At 42.2% G+C, this 12,012-nt stretch overlaps 1 protein-coding gene across 1 annotated transcript in view; it reads right to left on the bottom strand.

Annotated features, from left to right (window-relative positions):
- vps50 (VPS50 subunit of EARP/GARPII complex) overlaps nt 1–12,012 on the bottom strand; it is a 192,526-nt gene that overhangs the window by 79,986 nt on the left and 100,528 nt on the right. The window contains 5 exon segments of the mRNA XM_084079678.1: nt 1,028–1,213; nt 3,048–3,138; nt 7,307–7,405; nt 11,029–11,123; nt 11,914–12,008. Of these exon segments, the coding sequence (XP_083935804.1) occupies nt 1,028–1,213; nt 3,048–3,138; nt 7,307–7,405; nt 11,029–11,123; nt 11,914–12,008 (566 nt within the window).

The following is a 12,012-nucleotide window of genomic DNA, read 5'->3' as shown; positions in this document are numbered from 1 at the left end:
GAGTAGTATATAAGTACACCATTTTGGACCATGCTAAGCTAAGATGCTAATATGCTAATGCTAACATGCTAAACTTATATACTTCTGGCGTGATTCTCGTATGCCATCATTTGCCATGAAGCCTTCTGGAGGTGTTGTGGGCGTATTTCGACAAAACACCTGTGACAGAAGGTGTTCCACTTAATAACCCCAATGACACAGCTGCTCTCCCAAACCTCTCTTGTCCTCCATTTTAGTTCTGAGGGAACCTGAGGTTACATCTTTGTGCATGTGACTTATATTCTTCTCAATATTATATACCTCATTACTATTTGAAGTTAATAGTATATAACTATATATATAAATATATATATATATATATATATATATATATATATATATATATATATATATATATATATATATATATATATATATATAGTAATAGTATGTTAGTATGTAACCCATTAAGACCTGGGACGAATCTGTGTCATTTTTTTATTTGAGCTAAAAAGTATTATTTTACACTTTGGCTATTCAAAAATAGCAGATCTACAAGCTCATAGCGCGGCGCCGAGTGCCGCGCTATGAGCTTGTAGTTCTGCTATTTTTGAAAAATCGTGAAAATGTGTGCAAATCTTTGAATATATTATGTATTCTTTTCAAGGAACTCAAAACTCAAATCTTAGCTTCTGGGGGTCCCTGTGTCCCTGTGTCCCTGTGTGTGTGTGTGTGTGTGTGTGTGTGTGTGTGTGTGTGTGTGTGTTTTTGTGCTCATGATACGTACATGTGACGTATATGCTTTTGATTTGATTGTTTTGTTCTCTGCTCTGTACAGCACTTTAGTCAATCTGTGCTCTATAAACAAAGTTTGATTTGATTTGACTTTAAGGACTGAGAAGCTGTATTTCCTAAAAAGAAAATCCCTGATTTCTGCCTTTGAAGACGGCGTGCAGGAGTTTTTTTTCCTGTTGTGATTTCAACCCAAGGCCAGAATATCCTGAATTTATATTCAGTGAGAGTGCATCTCCAGTATCACCACACTTACCCCATTCGATGCCAACACGTCCTCCGTCTCCTCCTCCCTGTTCTCAATGTGCATCTCGAAGGGGTTACCCTCCAGGTTGAACTGCTGGAACAGAGACAGCTCCTCCTGGGCCGGGCTGGCTGCGGTCGCTGCCTGTCTGCTGGGAGACACCGATGGGGAACGGCCCTGGCCCATGAACTTAAACTCCTGGATGACAGGAGGGAGGGAGGGGGGTGGTGGGGAGGGAGAGAGAGAGAGAGAGACATTCAGACAGACAGACAGACACACTTGCTAGCTGCATTATACAATAATTTGAAAATATTGAGGAAAGGTTGAGAACAAATAAAATATACACATATCTAACGTTCAGGAAGCATGTCAGAATAGTGAGAATAATTAACCCACTTAAGACCGGGAACGCATCTGTGTGTCATTTTTAGATTTCTTTGGCTATTCAAAAATAGCAGATATACAAGCTCATAGCGCGGCACTCTGTGCCGCACTGAGCTTGTAGATCTGTTATTTTTGAAAAATCGTGAAAATTTGTTGCAAAATCTTGGATTATATATATTTTTAAAGCAAACATTTGTAAAATATTTAGTTCCAGGGACCCCCAGAAGCAAAGATTTGAGTTACAAATGGCCGCAAAAAAAAGGAAAAAAATGGAATATTTGCACAACTTTTTCATGATTTTTCAAAAATAGCAGATCTACAAGCTCATAGTGCGGCACTCGGTGCCACGCTATGAACTTGTATATTTGCTATTTTTGAATAGCCCAATTCCCGGTCTTAAAGAGTTAAGTGGTACGGTATTGCATTCGATGTGAGAGTACAGTGATACAGAGTTAATAAAACTCACTCAGGCCCCGCTGTGCCCTTTCAGAGTTCAAACAATGACATTATTAATCCGACTCACACTGCTCATCTACGTATGAAAGAGTATTCACATGGAGCAATGCTCCGCAGCGCAAATGTCGGCCACAAATTGCTATCCCCCTTAGCACTCAATCATTTCCCAAATGATATAGAGGCATTACGCCACCTACTTAGCATAATTTCATATAAGGCCGATCTATAAGCTCATAACGTATTGCAAAGAAATGATATAATTAACATAAGTTAACAATAATGATGCTCAATATACTGTAGGGATGCCAGGTCTATAGAATTTGCCTCTGTAAAGAGACATGAGTAATCACAAAGTACTGATATTATTATTTAAAAGATAATTCATAACTTGTTGTATAGTTGTATATTGCAATAATGAGTGGTTGTCACAAAATCCCAAGGACTTGTTTACCGTTTGGGAACCATTGAAATAAAGGTATTATTCTAGTAACCTTTTGGGAAAGTGGATGCACTGCAAACAGGGTGACGAAGGGGGAAAAAAAGACAGACTGGTTCACACAAACTCGGTGACTATACCCTAAAGATACCGCGGAATGTAAAAGATTAGCTTTTTAATTCACTCCATTTATCTTCTTGACGTATCAGTCCTCCAGATTATCTATACCTTTCTTTGTGTTTTTAGTCAGCTGAACACAATGCAAGCGGCTGTGGGATTCGGTGATGATGCATATACAGTATACCACGACGGTATCTCAGAGGGGAAGGGTATAGAGCAGATTTGTGAGCTTCGTGGCGGGTTTAATGATCGACGATGGTGGTAACGTTGTTGTTTATGAGTCATAGAAATGAAATTTGTACGCGATAATGCGCACAGTGTGGGGTAGGACACATCATGCTCATGTTCTTCCGATGTTAATGTGATGTACATCTCGCTTACGTATCATATACACCCCCTGCTGACGCATAAGGCTGACAAGGCATGCGTGCAAACGCACACATGAATGCTCAGGCATGCTCACACACACATAAACAAAATATCCATCATGTGGGACCCCTGTGATTCATTCCCAAATGTAAATGTCACCGTGGTAGGAAGAGTGATTAACTCTTGGGGGGTTTGTTGGGGGGAGGGGGGGGGGTGGGGCTGGGGCGCCATGTCTCTAAGCGGCCATGACGAAGGATTCGTACTCACATGCAGCTGGGCAATGTTAAAGTTGGACTTGACGGGACACAGCTCCCACGTCTCGTTCTCCAGGAACATCCGCAGCTCTTCCAGTCGCGCCCTGGGGGTTTGGAGAGAGAGAGAGAGAGACCACAAAAAGACAAATAAGAAAAGACAAAGAGAGGGTGACAGAGAGAGACGGCAAAGACAAGCCAAAAGAGGGAGACGTAAGAGAGATAGAGCGCGAGCGAGAGGCAGGGCCAGGGGGGGACAACAAAGAGATGTACAGAAGAAAAGAAAAGGGGGGGCGACAGGAACTCAGCTTCCACAGATTAACGACCTCCTGCCATTTACTTTTCCAGCAGCTCCGGTATTGGCTGTATATTATATCCCCCAAAACGCACTGGACAATGTGCGAAAGCCCGCAAAAGGTCACCAACAGCCTGGGAAAGGGACACAGTGTATGCGGGGTGTGTGCATATCATGTCGCGATGTGAAGATAGCTGAAATCAGTCCATCACCCCCCCCCCCCCCCCACCCCACCCCCCCCAGTGGGCCGACTCACTGGGTCAATGTCCGATGATGTGCGAAATGGCAGTGGAGTCGGCATAGTGCAGGTTGGTAGCTACCTGCCTCACAGCCCAGTGGTGGGAAAAGTACTCAAATGTTTTACTTAAGTAAAAGTATCAATACCGCAATGTAGAAGTACTCCGTTACAAGTAAATGTCCGGAATTCAAAATTGACTTGAGTAAAAGTACAAAAGTATTGGTATCAAATTATACTTGAAGTACCAAAAGTAAAAGTACTAACTGTTTGAAAATAGCAGATCTACAAGCTCACAACGCGTCGCGTTGTGAGCTTGTAGATCTGCTATTTTCAAATAGCCTAGGTATAAAATAGGGCTAAAGTGGTTAATGTATGCTTTTAATTAATGTAAAGTTTTCAAATAATTGTAGTGGAGTTAAAGTACAATATTTGCCTCTGAGATGTAGTGGAGTAGAAGTAAAAGTATTTGAAATTGGAAATACTCAAGTAAAGTACAAATACCTCAAAATTTTACTTAAGTACAGTGCTAGGGGAGAGACATACTGCACTGGGATCAATTGGATTTCTCCCACCTTTTGAGTTCAAAGGATTATGCTGCTTAGTCAACTGTATTTAAACAAGCCATTTGGCCCGTGTCTTTGGAAATTCCTTCTAAAACAAAAAAAAGCTTCACTCGAGTGAACACAAAGGTCATTACATCATTGAAACCAAAGGCAGAAAATCTAATCAATGGTATAAATGGACAAAAGGATTCCCCACTGTGTTAACTCATCATCATAGCTGAAGTCAACGTGAATGTCATTATGCCTTTGTGTGTGTGTGTGTGTGTGTGTGTGTGTGTGTGTGTGTGTGTGTGTGTGTGTGTGTGTGTGTGTGTGTGTGTGTACCCGTGGGCCAGCATTACACCCCCCCCCCCCCCCCCCCGGTGTGGCTTGGTCTACTGGGCTGTGAGGCAGTCAAGGTTCCCTCATGAAGCTTTGCTTTGTGGACGGCACCCAAGTCACAAATACATCACCCCTAATGTGAAAATGATGCACGGTGACAGGCTCCAATGTACTCTTGGACTGTGTGTGTGTGTGTGTGTGCGTGCGTGCGTGCGTGCGTGCGTGCGTGCGTGCGTGCGTGCGTGCGTGCGTGCGTGCGTGCGTGCGTGCGTGCGTGCGTGCGTGCGTGCGTGCGTGCGTGTGTATGACAGAGGGAGATAGAGAAGAGCCTACGGCAGTTGATCTCCCCTAGTCCATTATTCTCAAAACTTCTAACTTTCTTTCTCAGTTTCTCTTTTCCCTCTGCTTTGACCTGAGGCCGATTCTAAACATGTTTTCTAAATCCTTTTTTTTTACATAAAAAATATAAAGATTTTAAAAATATGAAAAATATGAAACTTCTTTCTCTTCTCTCCTGTCCATTCAGCAAAGGCAACGCCTGGCTTCTCTCCACTAGCAGCCAGTCTCTTAACAATACCACATCATATGCATGTGGAATACTGCTATCAGCCACCATGGACGGTGAAGAGGATGATAGGGTATATTTGTAAAGTAAGAAAGCACTACAAAGCGGAATGCTCGCAACACTCCAGATTAAACCAAAGTCTCAAGGTGCACGGCTCAACAATATCATGAAACTGAGAGAACATCAGGCCCAGCACACAGTAAATGTCCTTTTCACATAGTTGTATTTACCTCTCCACGGACAGAGCAACGGACGTGTTTCAGCCTATCAGGTCTTTCCTCAGCGTTGAGCTTTACTCTGTGGAGAGGTAAATAAAACTACTGTATGTGACATTTACTGTGCCTGTAGTGGCTGTTTTCTCTATATTTGTAAAGTAGCCAAGTCCTGCCATATGAATGTGACATATGGAATGAATTGCCAATCCAACCATGACCACAGCTGGGATATGTCTTTTTCAAGACAAAATGAATGTCATGCAGGCTGGTACTATGAGGGTCTTCTTTAAGCTTGGTCAGGGAGAATAAATTCACACATCCTCCTATAATTCTACAAAGCTCTGTGTGGTGAGGCCAAAATCGTGGTGAGGCCAAAATCTCTTCTGCCCGGTTCTCCTCAGTGCCTGGAGCAATTGATCTGAATTTGCACACAGCCATTGACCATTAGCATGTGCACGGAACAGCGAAGTCTTTCGATTTCACCAAATGACAGCCGTTTATTAGCGTTTTTTGTGTTCGCTGGCTCCCGGGTTGCCAGATCATGTGCGCATATCCCCCCCACGGATATGGACTAGTGTCTCTACTCAGGACACTACTTTGTGAGTTCTTCCTCCATAGTAAGGGTGCCAATGTGGTCCAGAAAATGTTGCCACATTTTGTGACGCTTAGGCGTTTGAAACGCGTAAGCGTTCATTTTATTGGTGTGCCAATAAAAAAAGTGGAAATATAAGTAATTTGTCCTCCATTTAATGACATTTTTGGATGTGCTACCCTCTTGATTTTTTTTTATTCCTTTTTTGATATGTATACTGGACTTTGGGTCTAGCACTCCACTGAGAAAACCCATTGTTGATGCGCAACCTCTTTTTCTTCTTTAGTTATCTTCAAGGAGCCGTTGCGGGAGAAACTCACTTTTATTCAGTTGCGTTATTATTCAGTATGCCCATGTATTGTGCCCTGTTGTTTATGTCAGAGTTTCTTGTATTTGAGCTCCTTGTGATTTAGCTACTGTACTGCACTTTAAATGTGCTTTATAAATGTATTTGACTTGACTTTTCTGTTTCCACACACCACCCGCCCACTCCCACTCGTTTTTAATCTCATTAGCATGCTGATGTTTCAACATGTCAGGTAATCACAACATCACATTACCTCGTGGTAATGCATATTCATGTGAGTGGCAGCGAGTGATGTAAGCACTCTAAGGGTACCGTGGCTTCTACTGTGTAATTACACCTCCTCTGCTTGTGGTTAAGTTATATTGTGCGTTGGAGAGACAAGTAGAGCACTGGAAACTCATCCTGCTGAACAGAGAAGCAATATTCAGTGCAAAAAACATGAATTATCCAGCAGCAGCCCAATCTGTTGAATTTAATCATCCTATTTCCTCTCTGAGATATGTTGGTATTGAGAAGGTATCGCTGCCCCCAAGAGGAGGCAACTTTGGGTGTTTTACTTTAGAGGAGGGATGCCACTGTCTGGGAACCCTGTCATCTCATGAATTAAATTAAATATAGATGAGTTGAAGTGTTTTCCGTAGTGTTCTGTAATTATTGAATATTTAGATTAAGTTGTTTATGGTGTTCACCTAGAGCTGAGGTTTAATGTTTTCTGCATATCGATTAAAAATCTATTTTTAACTTTTTCAATATGCTTGGTCAAAAAAAAAAGTAAAAATGTAACCTCTATGTGGTATGACATAACAATCGTTGTCACTTTGTTTTGAAGTAATTTGATTGGCTGTAGGTCATGTCACTGTTTGTTTAGGGCTTTGATTCGCTGCAGTACTCTTGATTGTTTTTCTCACCGTAATTATGTGATTTAAAAAACGTAAAGGTTAAATATTTCAAAAAGTATAGAACATAATATTGTGAACAAAATGTTCTGTCATTCTGCGTTAGCCTAGTGACACAAGAAATGCGGCACTGATCAGTTCAGCAGCTTGCGAGATTAGCTCCAGACAGACAGAGAGACACAGACAGAGAGACAGACCAGACCCTCTGATAGATGGCTAACTGTTTCATTGCCACGCCGTAGAAAATGGACACCATGTGGCACTGGCAAGGCACTGAGCTCACCTGTGGTAGTTTTTGAAGTAGTTGACACTCTGACGCTTAATGGACTCCTGCAGCACTTCTGACTTGCTGCCACAGAACTCCTCTCCCACCTGCATCAACCTTGAAAAAGAGAGGGATAATAATTGTTATGTGTGGTCATGTGTGTTCATGTGAAATACTGGCAAAGTTCCCCTTGTTGAAGGTTAAAGAATATTGTTTTTAATGGCATTTCTCCTTCAATAGACAGAACACAAGGGAAATGGAGAGAGGATGATGTATGATTAGAAAGTACCACAATGTAAATAACATATTGAGCTTTTTTGTGTTTTAGCTATCTACAAAATGCTCATGTTCAAAACAATCGATCAACCCTATATCAAAATTGTCTAATGGCAGGGCGGGCGGACCACGGCCACGTCACTCTGACTCAGACATAACCATAAACAAACCCGATAAGCCCATATATAGGCATATCACTATGACTCAGACACAACCATAAACAAACCCGATATGCCCGAACCTCTAGTCAATCAAAAACACCCATGTTGATCGCCCAGCAGAGAAACAAACCACCCTAGACAAGGTCCATTAAAGGTTATATGACATTCATTTTCACTTAAAAGGGGGGGTTTTATGACCTCAATTACACCCAAAACTTTGAACATTCAGTGGATTTTCAGCGGTCTGATTTTTAGCGGTGCCAACCGCTCTACACTTGACTTTGTCTCCGTCCGTCCGTCCGTCCGTCCGTCCGTATGAGCACGGGATGAGCACGGCAAAGAAGAAACACATACAAACACACGCACACACACACACACACACACACACACACACACACACACACACACGGACTTGGAGATTGCCTATGCCATCTCTCCTCTCATTGAGAGATGGCCATCTCTCATTGAGAGATGGCGTCCGTCCGTCCGTCCGTCCGTCCGTCCGTCCGTCCGTATGAGCACGGCAAAGAAGAAACACATACAAACACACGCACACGCACACACACACACACACGTGCCACTGGTTATCAAAGAGGGGTCCAAGGACCCCCAGCGTATGTTATATCCGTCCGCCCATATGAGCAGGGGATGAGCACGGGATTTTAAACAGCTATAACTCCAGTTTGCAGCATGCCACCAAGTCCACATTTGGTATGTGGACTTAGACCACCAATAGGGACGAGCATTAACTGCTGAAGCCCTGCCCCAGGGTTCCAGGGACCCCCAGCGTATGTTATGTCCGTCCGCCCGTATGAGCACGGGATGAGCACGGGATTTTAAACAGCTATAACTCCAGTTTGCAGCATGCCACCAAGTCCACATTTGGTATGTGGACTTAGACCACCAATAGGGACAAGCATAAATTGCTGAAGCCCCGCCCCAGGGTTCCAGGGACCCCCAGCGTATGTTATGTCCGTCCGCCCGTATGAGCACGGGATGAGCACGGGATTTTAAACAGCTATAACTCCAGTTTGCAGCATGCCACCAAGTCCAAATTTGGTATGTGGACTTAGACCACCAATAGGGACGAGCATGAATTGCTGAAGCCCCACCCCCTCTGTCTTCCCATTGGCTGGCCTTTAAACAGCCATAACTCAAGTTCGCAGCATGCTACGGAGTACAAATTTTGTACATGGACTAAAACCACCAATAGGGACGAACTGTAATTACTTAAGCCCCGCCCCCTCTGTCTGCCCATTGGCTGGGCTTTAAACAGCCATTATTCCAGTTTGCAGCATGCTACCAAGTACAAATTTTGCAAGTGGACTCAGACGACCAATAGGGACGAACTGAAATGAGTTAAGCCCCGCCCCAAAGGCACCGCTTCCTTCACACAGGGTGTGATTTTTTTAAATAATTGGGCTGAAAAGTAATCCCACCCCCTCTCCTCCCCGCCCCTCCCCTCCCCTATCCTTTCCTTTGGGGGGGCGGAGCAGAGGCGACAATTGACAGGCAAAATCCCTCAACAGCGACACCCGCAGGCAAAGATTACTTTTGACATTGCAGTTGAAAAGGCTTTAGAAATGTGAGAGAAAAGCACCTGCAATGGCTCAATGCAAAGGAATTTTCAGTTAAAACTCTTTATACACGTTTGAAGGACCATGACAAAGACTTTTAATGTGTTGCAGAAACTGAATGTCATGAAACCTTTAATATTGAACTCAATTAACTTTGAGCAGGAAGTTTGCAGAGGGCTCTGACTTTTCAATGTCATGTACCTGTATACCTGTGTCTCTTTAAAGTTCCCAAATGTTTTTTTCTGGAAACACAATATGACCACGTGATGCCAAGAAAACCTGTTATTTGGGGCCAAATTGATGGGTCTCCCTATTTTTGTGAGTTGTTCACTCAATGGCCACATTTTCTTCCTTTTCTAAAGACAGCTAATCAATCATTTACAGAACCAAATGAACCCTGAGGTGCAGTGGGTGAGCGACAGACATCTGCTGAACCTGAATGTAGCCTGGAGATCATGCACTTAATTTAATCAAATCTGGAAGTTTTTCTTTTGTTATGGTGTTTTATATTTAGACAACTATGAATCTACCTTTAACCCTTTAAGACCGGGATTCATTTTAAGATTTGTTTGGCTATATAAAAATAGCAGATATACAGATATAGTATGTAGATCTGCTATTTATGAAAAATTGTGGAAAATTGTGAAAACCTTTGAATACATATATTTTTTTAAGCGTTAGGATTTAGGAAAAAAGTTTTGAATCAGCCTCAGGCCTTAATGGGTTAAGAATAGACGTGACAAATTCTGGTCAACAAAATACTTTTTGTACAATTATAGGGCTGGCTTTCAGAGACTGGTAAGCCAAGGGATTTTAAAATGTTCATGTAAAATGTGGAATTATGCGAGTATATGTTTTGTGTGTATACGTAGGATTGTATGTGTTGTGGGTTACGGATGTATTTGTGGGGTGGGGTGTGTGTGTGTGTGAGTGAGTGGGTGGGTTGAAGGGTGGTATGTTGTGAATTGTGAATATCGCAATTTAAAAGGAAATATTCATATTGCGTGAGTCTGGCGTACAGGAGAGCATCCTATGCCAGAAATATTTCAATAAATTCAATAAATAAAAATGTCAGACTGAGTTTGACAAAGGAACAATTTATTGCTGCCATAAAAGCCAGACTCTGTGATAGTTAAGAGATATAATTTAAAATGAAGGCAATTCATAATCATAAAATATAATAATAATAAAGACAATTCTGTAAATGAGGATTAACATTAATCATTCGCTGTGAACAAGGTTAAATTCTATTTCTAAAGTACTTACCTTCATTTGTTTATTAATAATCATTTGTAAATATATATTCCACTCATTCCACACATTTCAATGGATGTGAAGATTTCTTGGAGCCCAGATTATGTGGGCTTTTAGGCTATATTTAACAATGTTCTTCTGGTAGATTTGTGTCTCATCTGTTTAAGAAAGTAGGTAGCTGATATATTGCACTTTTACCTTAGCGCTAGGTACGCTCTTAGTTTCTTGTTTTAGAAGAGAATGCACTTAATGCTTCTGGTGATTAGTAGTTTGCTTGCCTACCTATGTTGAATGCACTTATTGTAAGTCACTTTGGATAAAAGCGTCTGCTAAATGACTGTAATGTAATGGTACAATTGAAGGTCCTTTTGACCCTGCCACTCTGTAGGTAGGCATACAGTACAGGAGGCTATACTATATAACTTTTCCCCTCTAGAATACATAATATCTTCTGTCTTTGACCCCAACCCACCTGCTGATGACATCCAGCACCACAATAAAGTCGTCGTATTTGAAGTTGGACATGTCCGTCCCCAGGATGTACGCCTTCACCTTAAGCTGGACATCCTGGACAGAACAAATACATTATAATATACAGAACAATTTAACACCTTATAGAAAGAAAACCTAGAGTGGTGAAGAAGATACAACATACGTGTACACACACACACACACACACACACACACACACACACACACACACACACACACACACACACACACACACACACACACACACACACACACACACACACACACACACACACACACACACACACACACACACACACACACACACACACACACAACTTGAGTGAGTACGGTATACATGTGCACAGCAAGATCCTGAGTTAAACGACTGACTTAAGCAAATCCTGACTTTAAAGGGATAGTTCACCCAAAACATTAATTCATGGATAATTTAATTTTTTGTTGATTTCCTTTGCCAATAATTTGATGACCAGCGGACCGGTAGGCAGTGGTTCCGGTAGGGGACACAAAGGAGACTCTTTGTGTCTCCTACCGGAACCGCTGCCGGTCATCAAATTATTGGCTTAGGAATGCGACAAAAAAAAAAAAGAATCATGAATTCAAGTCTCCATGGGGTGACTAATCGATATTTTTATTTTATTTTTTGGGGGGGTGAACTATCCCTTTAACTTTTAAGACTTTAATTCTTATGAGTTGAGTATACTCAACTATACACTCAACTACTCAAAAGTATAAATCTGCCTTGAGAGAGCGAGAGAAAATGAGAACAAAAGAAAGAGAGAGAGAGAGAAACATACTAAGATTAAGAAGCGCGAGTGAGAGAGTGAGCAAGAGATCAATTGTTCGGTTGCAATCCTCCCCTGACCTGCCAGATGCGCGACAGCCCGTGCTCCAGCTTCTTCTTAACGTAGCTGCGGTCCACCGCCGAATCGTCCGCCTCGGTTGCTGCTCCGCTATCGTCTGG

Source organism: Gymnoscopelus microlampas (genome assembly GCF_963454915.1).
Source record: "Gymnoscopelus microlampas genome assembly, chromosome: 15".
In the NCBI taxonomy this organism is placed as follows: domain Eukaryota; kingdom Metazoa; phylum Chordata; class Actinopteri; order Myctophiformes; family Myctophidae; genus Gymnoscopelus; species Gymnoscopelus microlampas.
This window is presented reverse-complemented; position numbering and strand designations above follow the sequence as displayed.